This window comes from Branchiostoma floridae, chromosome 3, assembly GCF_000003815.2.
Source record: "Branchiostoma floridae strain S238N-H82 chromosome 3, Bfl_VNyyK, whole genome shotgun sequence".
Taxonomy (NCBI): domain Eukaryota; kingdom Metazoa; phylum Chordata; class Leptocardii; order Amphioxiformes; family Branchiostomatidae; genus Branchiostoma; species Branchiostoma floridae.
Window position 1 is genome coordinate 3226251 of NC_049981.1, and position 18164 is coordinate 3244414.

At 40.9% G+C, this 18164-nt stretch overlaps 2 protein-coding genes across 4 annotated transcripts; one reads left to right on the forward strand and one right to left on the reverse strand.

Moving 5' to 3' along the window:
* Positions 1-1600: 1600 nt before the first annotated feature.
* LOC118411083 (fibrinogen-like protein 1) lies at positions 1601-11740 on the forward strand. The gene is made up of 7 exons (XM_035813094.1): positions 1601-1768; positions 2292-2619; positions 3255-3404; positions 8827-8942; positions 9525-9671; positions 10242-10458; positions 11591-11740. Exons 1-7 carry the CDS (start codon positions 1601-1603, stop codon positions 11722-11724), a joined length of 1260 nt encoding a protein of 419 aa, XP_035668987.1. The 3' UTR covers positions 11725-11740.
* Positions 11741-11829: 89 nt separating this feature from the next.
* On the reverse strand, positions 11830-18154 carry LOC118412170 (pyruvate kinase PKM-like). Of its 3 annotated transcripts, none has more exons than XM_035814886.1 (4): positions 17990-18154; positions 16503-16687; positions 15015-15142; positions 11830-12942 (listed from the first exon to the last, which is right to left on the reverse strand). In XM_035814886.1, exons 1-3 carry the CDS (start codon positions 18133-18135, stop codon positions 15033-15035), a joined length of 441 nt encoding a protein of 146 aa, XP_035670779.1. In that variant the 5' UTR covers positions 18136-18154; the 3' UTR covers positions 11830-12942; positions 15015-15032. The 3 variants fall into 3 exon arrangements, with proteins under 3 accessions (XP_035670779.1, XP_035670777.1, XP_035670780.1); XM_035814884.1 differs by lacking the exon at positions 15015-15142 and adding an exon at positions 15239-15360; XM_035814887.1 differs by lacking the exon at positions 15015-15142.
* Between the last annotated feature and the right edge of the window lie 10 nt (positions 18155-18164).

The window sequence follows — 18164 nt, forward strand, 5'->3', positions numbered from 1 at the left end:
ACTTAGCTGACATGTTACCTGTTTACGTTTGTCCAATTTCTATTATTTTTCGAACGACCTGTGGGGCCTGGTGGAGGTAAATACTCCCATGCGCGCCTCATACGGACTTAAATATATACGCACGTGTGACCCCACTCGGGTGTTTGAGGGTTAAGGCCCTTTTTCCAACACGCAGACCCCAGTCAACGTCCCTCCAAATCGGACGGGTGCAGCCCCAATCCAAGATTAAAAAAGGGTTTCCCAGTTACCACTAAATAAAATCAGTAGCTGAACAATACCGTTTGAGCTATAGGGATTTACCTTTAGCTAACAAAATATTTAAAAAAAACTTCGTGATGTACATGATATACAATTATCATCATTGTGATATCCATCCCCTAGCTTGGGCCTGCGTATTGGCAATTATCAGAGAGAGAGAGAGAGTACTCGCTGTGTGTGTATCCTAAAATGACCCCGACTTTTGATCCTAAAATGACCTGAAGTGACCTGTGCAAAGTACAGTCAAATGTACATTGCACATTCGTGCATTATACTAAATATAATATGTTGTTGATTGGAAACTGCTGACATAAACAACTCAATGTCTTGTCACATGTCACATGTGCTGATATATTTAAATCATAACTAGTAGACAAGAATGCTAAAGGTCTCCAGTACAGTAAAGTGAACAATAGTCACGTTTTAAACAGTTCAAAGTCTGAGGTCCCAGACTTGGTAAATAACATTTTGACATCTAATCTACTTGAATGTACGGAGGTTCAACTAGCAGTATTATTTAATAGGAACAGGAGTGTTCAGGTCAGTTTATCCTTAGGATATGTTTTTTGTGTTTGTATACAATTAATTTATTTATTATACTGTATTCAACCAAAATGAGCCCATGTCTATACTGCTATCACTAGCCTGACATTTATCTATTATTTTTATCTCTGAAATTTTCCCCTGCAATTTCTATTTTGAAATAATGAGGAACAAAGTGTCTTGAACAGCACTTTCCTATTGGCTTTCCATAGTCAAGGTAACTGTAGCAAAAGAAGGAAATTAAAGACAGGAAATAAGATAGCCTATGACACTAATTGGGACCTTTGAAGGAAATTTTACAACTTCCTGTCACGTTGTGGTGAGACATGCTTACATGTAGCTGCAATACTGAACTGCAGATAATAATAATAACAAACAAGCTAGGCATGACTAAAACAATATCTTCACTAACGGGTTCTGAGGCGATTATAAGAAATCACTATAGGGCATTTAAATTTACCTCAAGACATTAATATTTTGAAACAACAACCAGGGGTCATTATGTGAATGGATAAAAGTGCTGAAATTTATTCCATTTTCGTAACTTCCTGTGGGAAGATGCCGTATGTAAACTAGGGTTTAGTTATGTACCGTTACGTGTGCTTTTTCCTAAACTGAAGATTCTTTTGACTGTTGTTCTTTAATGTTATAATGTTTCGTAAATAAACAAGCTTTCTAATGATCCACCAGAATCAAGTTCCCAACTTCTACATGTAAATTTCGAATCTTATGTGAAAACAATTTCTATTTTTGCCATCAACACGAGATAGACCACTAAGTGTTGAGTTTCCATAGGGACATGTTGGAGATGAGAACACTTGCTGTGTTACTCCTGGCCAGTTTGGCCACTTTTGGGTCAGCACAGGATAAATGTGTCTTCAAGTTTGAGGCGGCGCCCCCCAAGGGGACAACCTGCGCCTCACTAAAGGACATCACGGCAATGGACAAGGACCTCACGGATATCAAGGTCAGTACAAACAGTATAAACTGTACTTACTATAGCTATCAAAGTATATATTATGCACCTCAAGGAAAATACACACCCCTGATTCAGGGCAAGTCACAGACAAAGCTGTGGTAACTTAATGTAAGAGGAAAAAACTCACATTACACAGTCCTCCCATTCACCTTGAACATATTTTGAACTAGATAAATCTAACGTTATGATAATATAATGTTAATTAAGCCTCATATGCAGCATTGTGTTTGTTAAGTCCATGTATTAAGGGTAAGTCACAGACAAAGCTTGTAAATATGTTACAACCACAAACACTTGTAAATATGTTACAACCACAAACATTCTTGAGAAAGTCGTACATCGTCAAACATCTGTCTCAGATCCTTGTCAGCACTAACATAGTTCTGGAACAGCCTGCTTTTTAAGTCTTCCATCTAACATCCAAATTATACTACGATAGGCAACGAGAATTGTGACATCACTGTTAGCCGTTATGCTCAGACTTACACGCAAACTTTATATATTGTCTAAGGCAACGAAAATGGCGTCTGAGATCGCCCCTGCCATGAAGAAACTAAAGGACGCCGTCAAGAAACGGGTTCAGGTTGAGAAGATACTTGCCGAGATGACAGCCAAGGTTAAAAAGATGGAGGACAACATGAAGAAGCTGGACAATCCAGGTGCCGCAGCAGCTGCGAAGCCTGCAGCTGGGAATACAGGTGCTACAGGTGGTGCTAAACCAGGTGCTGCAGCTGGCGCTAAACCAGGTGGCGCTGCAGCTGGTGCTAAACCAGGTGCTGCTAAGCCAGGTGCTAAACCAGCAACCCCACCTAAACCAGCTGATCCTGGTGATGACAAGGGTAAGGGGCATTCTCCTATGTTTAAGACCCGGTGCCGTTCATGCCAGGATTCGCGATTCACACAAGCACGGGATAGATCCTGATTCATGTAGTAAGGTTCTTCAAAACACAACCAGAATTGTATTCACTATCGACGCTTCGACGTCTATCAGACACCATCATCAGGGTTAGAATGACTGCATCTGATTCTTGCTGCTACTTATAGCCGATGTAGGTGGCGCTGCAGCAGCAAGAATGCCGTCCCAGGCGTGGCTCAGTTTGTATCCCCCCTCGTCTGATCTTGCGCCTGAGTGAATACTGGCATGGATTTTACAACGGCCATAAAGATATATAGATCCAGTCCGAAGGGGGTCTGTTATGTTGGTGCCTACATTTGAGAATTTTTGTGACTGACATGTATTATGTATTACAAACCAGGGTTGTCTCTAGCTTTAAATTTGGTGTTGATTTTTGTTGTTAAGTCATTCAAGCTTATTTTAAGGTTACAGAAATCCATGTTTACAACATACAGACACTGTACAATATTGTCATATTACATAGTACAAACATCCAAACCCTACCAAGAACATAACAATATAATCATTTCATTCACCCTCTTAACAAAGGTAATATTAATGATTTTGTTTCCTGTGTAGATTGTGCTGGACTGAAATTGAAAGACAATAGTAAAAAGACAGGACTGGCCTCCATCAAGCCTCCAGGACAGTCAGCTGCCATGCAGGTCTGGTGTAACATGGACATAGGGCAGGAGCCCAGGGGATGGGTTGTTATACTCAGGAGGGAGAGTAAGTATGCAGTCACAAGTCAGTAACATGACAGTAATGAACAGCAACATGGACATAGGGGAGGAGCCCAGGGGATGGGTCGTTATACTCAGGAGAGAGAGTAAGTACACAGTCACAAGTCAGTATCATGCACATGTACAGTAATATGTCATTAATGTATAGTAACATGGACATAGGCAGGAGCCAAGGGGATGGGTAGTAATACTCAGGAGAGAGAGAAAGTACACAGTCACAAGTCAGTAACATGTACAGTAACATGGCAGTAACATGGACATAGGGTAGGAGCCAAGGGGATGGGTTGTTATACTCAGGAGGGAGAGTAAGTATGCAGTCACAAGTCAGTAACATGACAGTAATGAACAGCAACATGGACATAGGGGAGGAGCCCAGGGGATGGGTCGTTATACTCAGGAGAGAGAGTAAGTACACAGTCACAAGTCAGTATCATGCACATGTACAGTAATATGTCATTAATGTATAGTAACATGGACATAGGCAGGAGCCAAGGGGATGGGTAGTAATACTCAGGAGAGAGAGAAAGTACACAGTCACAAGTCAGTAACATGTACAGTAACATGGCAGTAACATGGACATAGGGTAGGAGCCAAGGGGATGGGTTGTTATACTCAGGAGGGAGAGTAAGTACACAGTCATGAGTCAGTAACATGTACAGTAACATGTCAGTAATATACAGTAACATGGACATAGGGGAGGAGCCAAGGGGATGGGTTGTTATACTCAGGAGGGAGAGTAAGTACACAGTCATGAGTCAGTAACATGTACAGTAACATGTCAGTAATATACAGTAACATGGACATAGGGGAGGAGCCAAGGGGATGGGTTGTTATACTCAGGAGGGAGAGTAAGTACACAGTCATGAGTCAGTAACATGTACAGTAACATGTCAGTAATATACAGTAACATGGACATAGGGGAGGAGCCCAGAGGATGGGTTGTTATACTCAGGAGGGAGAGTAAGTACACACACGTCACTTCTCAGTACATGTACAGTAACATGCCACAGTAACGTATAGTACATGTACAGTAACATAACAGTAACATGGCAGTAACATGGACATAGGGTAGGAGCCTAGGGAATGAATTGTTATACACAGGAGAGAGAGTAAGGGGATGGATCTTAGTGATATTTTGTAGGTGAGAAACGGTTGTAGAAAGGAAGGTCAACTTCGAATATGGTTCACCTGGCGTTTTCCTACGGGCCTGCAGCGAGCTTTGTACGTTGTATTAACTTAAATTGTATATCTATAGACCCGACATGGAAGGCAATTGCCGGCAAGTTGAAGTTCGTGTCGGTTGGAACCAAGGGAGTCTGGGGAGTAAATAGCAACGACGAGATCTTCTATCGCGAAGGAAGCGGTTGGAAGCCCATCGCAGGTAAACTGAAGCAGGTCTCGTCAGGACACTCCGTCTGGGGCGTCAACGCCAACGACGACATTTTCATACGACAAGGTCAGCGATTAATTAAGGGTTAATGACCCGCTCTCCTTCGGTGTATACGGTGCCATAATTCAAGGTCGGTGCCTTCTACAACCCCCAAATGAGCGTATAGGCGTAGCGAGGACGTTTATGAGGGAGTTAACTAAATATAGGAACAAACCGTGAATTATGGCACCATATTCACCAAACGATAGCGGACTATCAATTTTATTATCATATAGACGTTTTAATATATAACTATGCCGTGGAATCCCAATGCATGGCGCATTCGCTCACTTCGGAATCACTATTTAAGTTCTTCCTGCCTTTATTCTTACTGGCTGGAATAGAATTAGTGCGACTCTTTCGCTCTTTTTTGAGTCAATAATGGATGCATATATATGACGGACCTAGTTGTAGATGTCCTTTTTTCATACCTATTGAGCAATAGTTCAATGCGTTCCTGCTGTGTAGAAAGTAGGATCTCGAGACCTTTTCACGAAAACTAATATTTAAATGCTCCAAAACTTTTTATCATTTTAACACACATCAATGGTAAATACAAACCACACCCGCATCCTTATATGCCCATCTTGGATATTAAATGACATTTTTTTATTTTGATGCTTCTTGCAACTGCCATACTAATGCTGCTTGATGAAGATTTTATACTCACCATATACAGATTTCTGAGTAGGTAAAATCGTTTCTGATGTCTTTATCATGTGCTCAGTATATCCCCTTTGTCCATTCTCCTACGCAGAGACATCCAGTGGCGCCAGCAAAACGCCTCTTGTCTGTACTCTGCTATCTCAACCGTCACCATCAGTTCCTGGCCGCCCTGCTTATAAATATTAATGAGCTTACCCTTATATATGCGAGATCCCTTTTGAAAACCGAAAGGTCTATTCTCTGATTGGCTGACAGCTGGTTTGCGGTGACGCCCACATGAACTGATGGTGACGGTTGAGATGGCAGAGTACAGACAAGAGGCGGTTTGCTGGCGCCGTTGGATGTCTCTGCGTAGGAGAATGCCTTTGTCCGACTGCGACTTTGCATTCCTTCAGAGGTAACAGCCGGTTAAACCCTACAGGAACTAGCTGGTCCAAGGTTGACGGAAAGCTGAAACAACTGGACGTGAGCTCTACCGCTAAACAGCTGTGGGGCGTTAATTCGAAAAACATCATCTACAGACGGACAGGCATTAGTACGGATAAACTCACCGGTACGAGAACCGTTTTAGTCGTTAGTAGGGGTTAATACCGGTAAAGAAAATTCAGGTACAGGTACGGTCCAGGTCCAGAGGATCAGGTACAAGGTTCGGACATGAACCTGATTGTTTGTGAACGGGTAGTTCTGAAAACGATGGTCCATTTCGCTACAAAGGAATCTGTTTGGTGGAATATCCTATCTTCAAAGAAGGCGAACATGGTACCATATATTTTATACGACACCAGTGTTATGTATTTGTTATGTATCACACTACTTTAAAAAAATCTTAGCCTTTGAGACTGTACATGCAATTAGCCGTCACACATTTTGCAAATAAAGAACTCTATAATTGGCTTTCCAATGGCTAGAACTAACATCACAATTAGGACAACTGTTTCTCTGACAAAAAGATGTAGGCCTTAAGGTGCACTCTCACCGCACTTGCGTCACGCTTGCGTCACTGCAGGGTTTGAAAGCTACTCAACGAATTTGAGAGATGGAGAACGACTTTTCTTACTGCTTGTAAATTTTATCGTCTTCTTAGTCATACTTTTACGTATTACGCAATATCTAAATTCATAAAAACTCGCGTAAATAACAAAACAGCGCCGCAGTGAACGAACCCCGCATTGACGCAAGTGGCGTCGGGCGTGGCGTAACTGGTAGAGCGTTCGGCTCGGAACCTAGAGGTTCTGGGTTCAATCCCCGCCGTGCCCCGCCCCGACGTTGTGCCCTTGGGAAAGGCACTTTACACGACCTTCCTCACTTCACCCAGGTGTAAAAATGGGTACCTTCTGTCTGTACCGTGTATGTGGCACTGTTAATATAAGTTACCAAAACTTGAGTGCAGTGCCATATTGTCCTCGTCTGTCCAAAAGCAAAATAGAAAATAAAAAAGACGCAAGTACGGTGAGAGTGCACATTTACTTGGTTGTACATGTATTCTGACCATGTTTCTCCAACAGGTACAACTTGGGAAAAGATTGACGGCTTGCTGAAGTTTGTGTCGGTCGGTCCGGCTGGTGTCTGGGGTGTGAACGCGAATGACGAGATCTTCTACCGTACGGGGACCTTCGGTAACGAGGCGTCTGCGGGCAGCGGTTGGGAGAAAACCGACGGGAAACTGAAGCAGATTTCATCGGGAGACAACGCCGTCTGGGGGGTGAACACCAACGACGACATCTTCATCAGAGAAGGTCAGTGATTTTAATCTCAGGTTACAAATTAAAAGCTTGAGAAAAACATCATATACACTGTAATAAATGGTTGCCCACCCCTACTTCTCATGTAAAATCTGTTTGGGCCAAATGACCTGAAATTTGGTACGAGAGTAGAGTTGGTCTATACTCCGCGCCTTTTTCTCATTTTTTTGAAATATTTGTTTCGTAATTTTTATGAACATGTAAAAATAGAATTGTTGCCCATGTAAGAATAGAATTGTTGTCGCTCCCTTGTTGACTGTCCTTTGTATGAAAACATACGCACAACTCAGTGTAGATCAGTATAATAAAGTTGTTTAGGAATGTGTTCCAAAAAATAAAGTTATTATGACCATTACTTTGCAGGCGACACCCAGTAATGGTAGGTTGCTCTGCTGGAAGTCAGACACCCACTTCTTTTTACTTGAAATGCGAAGGGAATCATTATCAAACATTCTGACAAAACATGACGTCTTTTAAGAATTTACAGAATGGAGAACTCGATCACACAAGTCTGATCTGAGTTCATCCTAAGGATTGTTTTTATTGCGACTTACCTACTGATCTTGAAAAAGACGTTGCCTGGAAAGTAATGACTGCTGCAATAATTTGAAATTTGGAGGACATTGATAAAAGGATTCTACAAAGTTGTGCCTCGAAATTTGAGTTGTAGTGCTTATTATTTCTGGGTGAGGCTGAGAACTTTTTGATCTCCCCTCGTATATGTATATTTTACTCCGCCAGAGGACGTGACTAACAGAGCCTCTTTTCTGCTCAGGAATAAGTTCGAGCACCCCAGTCGGAACTGGTTGGCGGAAGATTCCTGGGAAACTCAAGCAAGTCGAGGCAAGTCCCAGTGGCGAGGAGGCGTGGGGTGTCAACTCAGGAGACTCAATATTCCACTGTAAGTGACTGCTGAGAGCTGTCAGCCCAGGACATTATAACTACACACAAGTGTTCATAGTTTACTACTTACATTGTATGAACCACCATCTTAGGCCTAGGAAAAATGTTTTAGGACTGTTTCACTACCTGCCTATAGCGGCCACATTTGGCCACAAGTAAAGACGGGTTTAGCTGTACACACAAGTCACTACAGTGCATGATTGTACAGTAACATGACATGTCGACAGTGACACGGGGCATGCACAGTTACCTGACAGTAATAACTAATGTGCACTACATGTACAGTAACATGGACAAAGGGCAGGAGCCCAGGAGAGGGTTGCAATACTCAGGAATGACAGTAAATACACACAAGTCACTACTGTACATGTACAGTAACATGACAGTAACACGGACATAGAGGAGCTCAGGCCTAGGGGACGATTGATAATTCTAAGCAGGGAGAGTATTGAGTACATGACTGTACATTGTATACTAACTATTCTCCGTCGAGGGGATGACAGATGCTTGGATTTTTACTGGCTGGCTCCCAGTTTGACAGCAATAATCTGAGAGATACTCATTCATTCAACACTCTGTAGTATTTCTTCCTTGGCTTAGCGAGTTATACCTTTGTTACTAAGTGTTTTACATGAACATTAACTCATCATCAAATTCTTCCAAAATAGATGGAAGCCTTGACTTCAACAAGAAGTTTGCTGACTATGAGAAAGGTTTTGGAACACCAAGCTCTCCAAATGACTACTGGATTGGGCTGCAGAATTTGCAGAAGATAACAGCACAGGTAATAGCATAAGGCTAATGAAGCCAGTCATACAACGATCTGCCCATCCATCAATTTTTCATCCATCCATCCATCTTTAAATTCTTAATCCATCTATCCATCTTTAAATTCTTCATACATTTTTCAAGTCTTCACCCACCCATCCATTCTTCATCCATCCATCTTTCAATTCATTATCCACCCATTCATCATTCCATCTTTGAATTCTTTATCCATCCATCAATCTATTCATTTCATCCATCCATCCATCCTTCAATTCTTCATCCATCCAATTCTTTATCCATCCATCCATCTTTCCTTTTATCCATCTATCCATCCTTCAATTCTTCATCCATCCATCTTTCAAGTCTTCATCCATCCACCCATCCTTCAGTTTGTTTATTTATCCATTTATCATTACTTCTTTTAATTCGTCCATCCTTCATTTCATCCATCTATCCATCCTTTCATGTATCCATCCATCCAAGTTAAACATTACAAATGGGATATGAATGGATATGAAAATATTCCATTGCTAGATGTCATGCCCCCTATGTATACATTGTTAGATAATATGTTTTGTGTGTCATCTTTTTTATTCAGGATGAGTGGCAGCTGTACGTCTCTCTGACAGACCATGACAACAAAGAAGCGTTTGCCAAATACAAGAAGTTCAAGGTGTCCGGAGCCGACTACAAACTCACCATTGAAGGGTTTGATATTCTCAGCACAGCAGGAGATGGCTTAACTGTGAGTACTACCGACTTGTATTGTTTTTGCAGGGTTAGACAAGTTTTAAATAATTCACATAACATTCTACTGGCCCAAACCAACTTTTCACTGGTCCGAAATTTGATTTTCTATCCGTCTTACATATCATTTCCAGAAAGAAAAGTTGCTATTAACTATTCCTGTTTGTTAAATTAATATTTTGTGTGGATATTAATATACTAAAGGATGATGTATGAGTGTATGTTTTACATTTTAAAGACCTTTGGTCTTAATTGCTAAATCAGTAAATGACAACAAGCTGATCTTATTACGCATCTTGGTTTACGGATGTCTGATAGGCTTCTAGAGCTAGTGGACCAATGTGAGATTGTGTGGCACAGCGGCAGCGTGTTTGGCTCAGGACCGGGAGGTCTTGAGTTCGAATCCTGTCATGTCACCGATCTTGTGCCCTTGGGAAAGGCGCTTTACATGGCTTTCCTGAGCTTTAGAGTACCTAGCTTCGGGTTAGGGATGCCCCTCGGATAGGACGTTAGATGGAGGTCCCGTGTTTGGGAAGAGCCACACCCCACGCACATTGTGGGTGTAAAGGACTTTAACTTTAACTCATTACCTTGCACAAATCATAATTATATATCTTATACCTCATTGACCATTGTTTTTCCCCTTCTTACCCAGGACAGCAATGGTGTTGGCTTCAGTGCCAATGACAAGGACAATGATGGTTCCAAAACCAGCGAGTGTGGGAAACAGTACCAGAGTGGCTGGTGGTTCAACCAGTTCTGCCCCAACCCTGCCAACCTCAATGGTAAGAGCAGAACTCTCTCATGAGATGAATAATGTTTGTTTTGTATACCATGTGTCACAATAACCATTATTGTTATTTCTGCGCATGGAGTCTGCCTTTGAAGGGCAAATATATATCGCATAGTAACACAGTTTATTCCTTATCACCTGAGGTACCAGATCGTAGGGTTTTCTTTGGTTTTTAGCATGTATTTTGAGCAATGTAGAATGTTATACAGTATTTGGCAATGCATTACTACATATATAGCCGAGATGGCATTTTTAACCTCGTTGCAAGTTGTAAGCTATAGAACTACATTATCTTTGTCTTGTGCACAGAAATGACGAGATGAATATTGTTTGTTAAGTTTTGTATACCATGTGTCACAATAACCATTATTGTTATTTCTGTGCATGATGACAAGATTTCAAACATTACGTTCTTTCTGTGGCTTAAAACCCCATGCAGACCCGTTTTCAGACTGGACTGGCTTTTCGGCTGTCCGGAGTGGACCGTTTTTTTCCGAAAACCAGTTTGAATCTTACCATATTGCACGGGCTTGTTGCATTTCATGGAAATATGATATCTAACATGTTGAATAGCAGATTCTGACATTTGAATTGATGTTGTTACAATGTTAACTTTGAGGGCAGTAAATTTGCACAACTTCTGGCACAAAATTTTACATTGAAATGTTTTTTTTTTCTTGAATGTGTGAGTAAGGCATATCATTTGGTACATGTATTCCGCATCACCCCCAATTCTACGACTGTACTTGGACCGGCACCTCTGGTGATAGTCGGAATGCACTTGTCCAGCATACTATAAATGCATTCAAGTTCGCAGGGATTTAATTTCGCGGTAGCAGGAAAAAGGACTTTTGCGGTGGTTTTCAGTTCGCGGTAACCTCGTGCCATAGCCTGTAGTCTAATACCATAATAGAAAAATGTACCATAATAGAAAAATGTTCGCGGTGGATTTAAGTTCGCGGTGAAGTGGTCACCGCCAAAACCGCGAACATTAATCCACCGCGAACATTTCTGCAACAGTATTTCTGATTCTATTAGATTCTATTGCTTACTATTTTCAGAATAAGTTTTTAGAAATCCCGGCAACATTCTTACTGACAACTGCATGTTTCCTTAACTTTTAGGGAAGTACCATAAGAAGGGGGACCCATTTGACTCCAGGGGTATCTTCTGGAGAGAGTGGCGTCAGAACAAGAACCTGAAGAAGGCTGTGATGATGCTTCAGCGGAAGAGGGGGGCCAAGCCAGCTTCTGGCTAATAGCAGAGCAAAATCCTGAGCCCATAAAAACTGGCATTGGTGTCATCTATAAAAAAATTTGTTTACTGTTTATCCAAAATAAACAAAGTGAAAGAATGTGTCATCCATTTTTTGCAGCTTTAATTCTTCACTCCTCAGCAAATACAAAAAAAAGCACACTCACAAAGTAACCTCAAAGTATAGTCACACAGCCTCGAACCTTTAACATAGCACCTGATAGACACGCCGTCTACTCTTCTTACGGATAAGGACATAATATAATGCCAATCTTCGTACACTTTGTATGCATCTAACCTTAACCAGCATCCGTTTTTACCAAATATATCTCTATACACACAGCATCTTCCTTTGTCAACATTTCTCTTCCATGTTGGTAGTTGCTTATTTCATCTCTCAAATAATAAACTTTCTCAGTCCAATACACACAATATATAGATGTAAGACTAAGTCTTTGTTGCGCAAGTACATAAAGCTCCAACTGTTGTGTTAGAGCACTATTTTGCAATTGGAGGTCCCTATAGTGTTTGAAGTTTGACGTACATTTACGTAATATTTTAACTAGAGCATATACTTGGGTGGGTACATTGTAGGTATTTTCTTTTGTGCACACATGCGTCAGGTAGGAGAGAATACTTTAGAGTCCAGACGAACACCCCCTCTCATCTAGCCTGGGTACCACCCGGTTAGTAGTTCACTCCTATGTTCACATCTACTCCCTGTCTGGAGACCTGCACATTCAAACTGTTTGGTGGTGATGTCAGTTAATAAGCAAATTAAGGAATGGGTTCTCGTTTCGATGACAACAGCCCCCCCGCAAGCGGACAGAGGGAGTTTCGGGTATTGGAACACCTGTTCAAATGATCGCTTGAACCCATTCCTTTATTCTCTCATGTGTAGATACCAATCAGCGCCCTCGTCCAAAATTTGGACAATTCCAGACGTTAACGTGGTCAAGGTTCCCAGACGGAACAGCAGAGAAGCGACTGTATATAGTGTATATATAATTAACGTCGGAGCGACCTACTTTCCAGATGGTACCCAGACTATCAGATAGGAGAGAATAGTTTAGAGTCCAGACGTACACTTTGAGTCCTTTCACTGCTGCTGTTATTTATTCTACCTGCACGATACGCAGGGTGTTGGTGAAGCCAGGTCCGGGCCGCCAGCCAGTCACCACCACCACATTGTTACCTGGCTTAGCAAACCCTCTTGTTTTCCCTGGTAGGAGAGTAGGTGAACAACGTTATTAAACTGTGTCTTTGTTGTGTAAAACAGAACATTCATACAAGGATATTTCTAATCAAAATTCGAATTAACAGACCTGGTTACTTAACAAAATTAATGTAATGTAAAAGTGCAACCCCTAATTTTTGCCTACCATTGAATATGATCGCTTTTTTGGGGGGGGGGGGGGGGCAAGGAACATTAAGCTAAAACCAAAATTAATGTTGATTATTGTTCAGGTGTATACTCAATTTCTTGTCACTTAAGGAATTTTAATTCTTCCTACACCTTAAAGTCTATAGGGGCATGCCCGTTTCTGTCTGTAGTTTATTTTTCTCTACTTCCAGTAGAAATGTCCCAATCACTATAGGTGACAATTAGCCTGTGGATAATGTATAATATAGGTGCTAAAACCTTGTGTTTTTGCTCATTATACATGTATAATGTACATGTATAAGGAAAGTTTGCAAATTTGCTCAACGTACAGAGATCCAAAATCCAAGTGACTGCCACAATGGGTCGTACAAATGTAAGTGCCAGACAACTGCGACACAAGTTATATGCCACAACCAGTATTGAGGCTCAAATATCACGTCCCAGAAACTGCAGTAGATCATGGGTCTTACAGATTGGCTGAAATTTTGTCAGTTCAGTGGCAGCTATCTGTCACAGTGGTAAATGTATCTGAAATCTTTATTCAAATACAATTCAATCTCTATACAACTGGACAAAAAATGGAGATTACTGGACGTTCGAGTGACATCCATCACTCTTTTTCAGCGTCATACAGCTTACTGGCATAACAATTCAATACAGGGACAGCTAACTACAAAAACTGGTTGAACCACTAATTTCCTATGGATCGTATACAAATGTCACTCAACTGTAAATCATAGTTCGGTATGTTGGTTTCTAGGTAGCTCAGTGTGCACACTTATATTGCATTGCTCTGCCAGTTCATTCTAATACGCTGAAGAAGAGGGATAGATGTCACTCAAAAAATTCGGAAATACTGTGTTATATATTTGTAGTTTTAGAGATTGAATTGCATTGGATTACCTGGATGTCAAACCTTCATTCACATATCTGAAATCTAGTAATACCCACAACCGCAACAAAGGACAGTGAGAGTACAGAAAAACTGCAACACATTTGTTAGCCAAGACAGCACAGAAAAACCAAATTTTGTAAGTGGAGTTTGCTGTTAGAAATCACCATGCAAAGGAAAATGCAGCTAAATCAGCCTGTGCACTGCAAAACTAAATGCAGGACATTATCAATGATGCGTCCTGACACGAGGTACACAAGGGCTCAAGTGTGTTAACAGCTACATTATATCTGCTATACAGAAGCACACTTTTGTTACCATTCAATGGCTCAATTTCTTAATTTGCCTCTAGTATTTAAGTATGTTAAGATCTATGGGGTAAGTTCTTTCCTTTGGAGTTAATCCAGGGGGTGTTAAATTTTGAACAACAATTTCTCCCTTTAAAGAAAGACTGTCAATTGTACAATACACCTTGTTTTGATAAGACTTTCAAAACACTAACTTAAAAGTTTAATCTACTTGATACTCAACTGAGTCACCAATTTCAATGAGAGAGAGCAATGAAAAGAATCACACTAAACTTGATGATATTAAAAATGCCAATGCAATGATCGCAAAGTGAAAAAAATTATGAATCAAAAAATCACTTTTGGTGTATGATTGTAACCCTATTTTCTTTTTCATTCATTTTCATGTCCTCTATTTTAACTTACAAATTATCATAGTCATAATTTCGAGACAAATTGGATTCAATCTTCATTTTCAATGACTCGAATGATTTGATTTTTAATGATTTGAATAATTTGACTTTTAATGATTTGAATGATTTGATTTGCAATAATTTTGCATTTGAATGATGATTCCAGTGATTTGATTTTGTATTATTTGAATGATGATTCTCAATGACTTGATTATCAATGACTTTCAATGATTTGGATGATTTCATTTGCAGTAATTTGATTTTAGATGATTGGCAATAAAGGAACTTGATTTTGTTCCGACAATATGCCAACGTCACCTGCGGTTCGTACAGGCCTTACTCCATAATGCATTTGATACGCATCGTGTTGGTATGCCCGGAGCCAGGGCGCCAACCCGTCACGATCACGACTGTATCCCCGACTTTCATGAGTTGGCAATTTTTCGCTGCGGGGGAGAAATGTACATTAATTCGTCATGCCATTGACGGCCATGCTTAACGTTACTCTGCATGTACAGATAATATATAGAGGCCCAACTTACACTCTCGTCATCTTAGTCCTCAACAGTTAACAAACGTATGGTGTTGATGTGACCTGAACCGGGCATCCACCCAGTCAGAACGACCACGGTGTTGCCAACTTTCACGAAATTGCGCTGGCGGGCTGTGAAAGGACACAGTCACGCAATGAAGGTCACACATGTGGACAGTGCGGTATATATGGTTAGAGAGATCCCACATTCATCCCTGCTTTGTCGTCTTTTAATCTTAGCGCAAAATAAAAGGAATCAAGAGAATGTGAAGAGCAAGAAAGAGGTACATATTTTTGCAAGGTAGCCAGCACCATGCATGAAGATTCATTATACATTAAACATATTTAACCTTAATGCTCTCGTAGACTTATATGCTTTGCATTCAGTACACTGAGTACAGACCTGAGGTTATGAAGTTCATAGTAATTGCTAGCTATAGCAATGGTTCTAGTCTCAGGCACTGGCAAAGGGTATGATTTTGGCTGGTAGTGCAAACTTCTTTTTTTATTCAATTATAAATTTTATATACCCTTTAATCTGCAATTGCCCTTATTAAATTTTGGTGATTTTTCAGGGAGACTCAATTTAAATGAATATTTAACAGTAATACTGATATTCACAACATATCGGGGAGGGTTCAAGGTGACTTTCTCGCAGAATGCTAAAATGCAACACTTGCTGTAGCTGCACACTTAGCAAAATTCTATTTTGCGGTGGCCTGTGAAACATTGATGGTGGAAGAACAGCCAAGCAAATGGCTCAAATCAGAATACAAAGTTGACAAAGCCTAATTTAAGTACAGTAACAATATTGAATGTATTACATGTATAAGGCCTAAGAAAAAATGTTTTGTTTCCATTTACCGAGCTGAAAAAATAGGGTTACTAGATTCTAGTCAAGTCAGTTAGTAGGGGTACTTTTTTTTTTATCTGCATGATGCAACATAACATGTACATTTGACAATATAATGATAATATTTCAAATGTACTGATGTACAGTGTTTCAACATACAGGGGACCTAGTTCAATAGGTCTGTTCATATCGTGTTTTCTTAGTATTGACAGAAACAGAAATGAGGAAAACATGTTGGAACTTCAACCATTCTAAAGCATCTTCTTCACTCAGATGTCAGCTAGAGTTTGACCCCACAACCCCCAAAAGCTTCGTTCAGCAGGTTTTTCTAGGGACTATCAGTTGGATAACTTAAAGAAACACAACATTTTTTCCTAGGCCACAGAACAGGAACATGGAGATTTAAAGAATTACTACTGACCATATTCGATGCAGTAGGTGACCCTGGCCTCCACATCATCCACCCAGTTTTCTTTCCGCTTCTCCTCGGGGTACCACAGGGGGTGGATCCCCCGCCACAGGTGCATCTGCCGGGCCACCTGCGCCTCACGGGTTATGGCCAGGATCGGGCAGCGCGGACGGAAGTGGGACATGTCCGCAGCAGATCTGCCAGAAAGATCATTAGTTTGAAGTTGTGTTTAACTTAGTAGAGTGTGTAGTGCAGTGGTTTAGTGACTAGCCTGCCTCTAGTTCTATAGTTTGGGAGTTCAAATCCCGGCTGTGTCGCTCCGACATGTACTACTAGAAAGTTCAGACCCTAAATATAATTCACTTTGTCTTCTCGGTACCAAACTTTCACGGTCTGAGAAAATTGAACTTGTTCTCGGAACTAAATGTTCACTGTCGCGGCAAGTGCACATAAAAAAAGTCTGTGAATTATTTGTTATCAGTAATGATAAGTTCACGTTACAGTCATCACCGTGAAAATCGTGAACATAACAGTACATTGAAAAAATTAGGAATTACACTGTAGTATTAGCTAATCATATAACAGTATTAGATGCAGAACCCAGTGAATGATGATGATGATATACATGTAACATGGGACGTTAAGCCATGGTCCATTCTACATGTACATTGCAAAGACCTAGGAGATTCCCCCTGTAGAATGAACATGTGAGTACTGTTTAACAGGCCTGGGATTGTCTTCTCTGTCATGACAAGTGGAATAATAGCTCTTCAGTGAGCTAAACTGGTTAAAATTCACTTGCTAAATATCTCTTTGTAAGAAAAATTGTTGGCACGAATTTGTCCAGTTATACATGTACTGGACAGTGTCCATACACCCTCTAGTGTTATACCCAATGATGTTTTTATTGTTCGAAATTCAAACCCAGGAAGACTAGCCCTGAACAGAGACAGTGGGCGCCTTAGACTTCCTGCAACGTATGATCCACTGTTTCCTGAGTCACGTGTTCTATCTGCATAACGTGATGTCACGACAACAGAGATTGTTCATTCCTTGACAAAGACTGGTGCTGTTCAGTCGAAAATTTGGTTGAGTCCAATTTTTGTGTTGGATATTACAGTTAAGCTACTTCAATAGATTATGTTACAATAACACTTTATATCCGTACACAAAATAAAGCGAATACCAACAAGCTTTCGATCTACGTCCTCTGATCCTTCTCAAGTTGTAATGACCCAAAACCTAAGTCACACTTCCGGAAAGCTGCCGGAACGGAAGTGTGACGTCAGTAAAGGGTCAAAGGTTTTGGGTCATTACAACTTGAGAAGGATCAGAGGACTGATCGAAAGCTTGTTGGTAAGCGCTTTATTTTGTGTATGGATATAAAGTGTTAAAATTGTAACATAATGTTTATTATCGTCACAGATGAACTTACATTCGAGTACTTCAATAAGAGTTAAACTGTATTGGAATAAAGGAGAAGCCTGGGTCCTACTCACTTGCCCGACCTGGTGACCACGATGATGGCCGCTGCCTGACAGCTGAAGGAGGCCTGGACAGCAGCGACAGCAGCCGACTGGGTGGGGTCGCTGGCCTCCCACAGGATCTCACGACGCAGCTCCTCAAACACCTGGCGATGGAACATGGCCGACTCCGCTTCACGCGCAATCTACA

Coding starts and splice junctions, on each gene's coding strand:
- LOC118411083 (XM_035813094.1), top strand. CDS start 1,601: ATGTTGGAGATGAGAACACTTGCTGTGTTACTCCTGGCCAGTTTGGCC. Junction 3,405..8,826: donor TGTTATACTCAGGAGGGAGA/GTAAGTATGCAG, acceptor CTTCCAAAATAG/ATGGAAGCCTTGACTTCAAC. Junction 10,459..11,590: donor CAACCCTGCCAACCTCAATG/GTAAGAGCAGAA, acceptor CTTAACTTTTAG/GGAAGTACCATAAGAAGGGG.
- LOC118412170 (XM_035814886.1), bottom strand. CDS start 18,135: ATGTTCCATCGCCAGGTGTTTGAGGAGCTGCGTCGTGAGATCCTGTGG. Junction 16,688..17,989: donor GTGGTCACCAGGTCGGGCAA/GTGAGTAGGACC, acceptor TCTTTCTGGCAG/ATCTGCTGCGGACATGTCCC. Junction 15,143..16,502: donor CACCTACTGCATCGAATATG/GTCAGTAGTAAT, acceptor TCTCCCCCGCAG/CGAAAAATTGCCAACTCATG.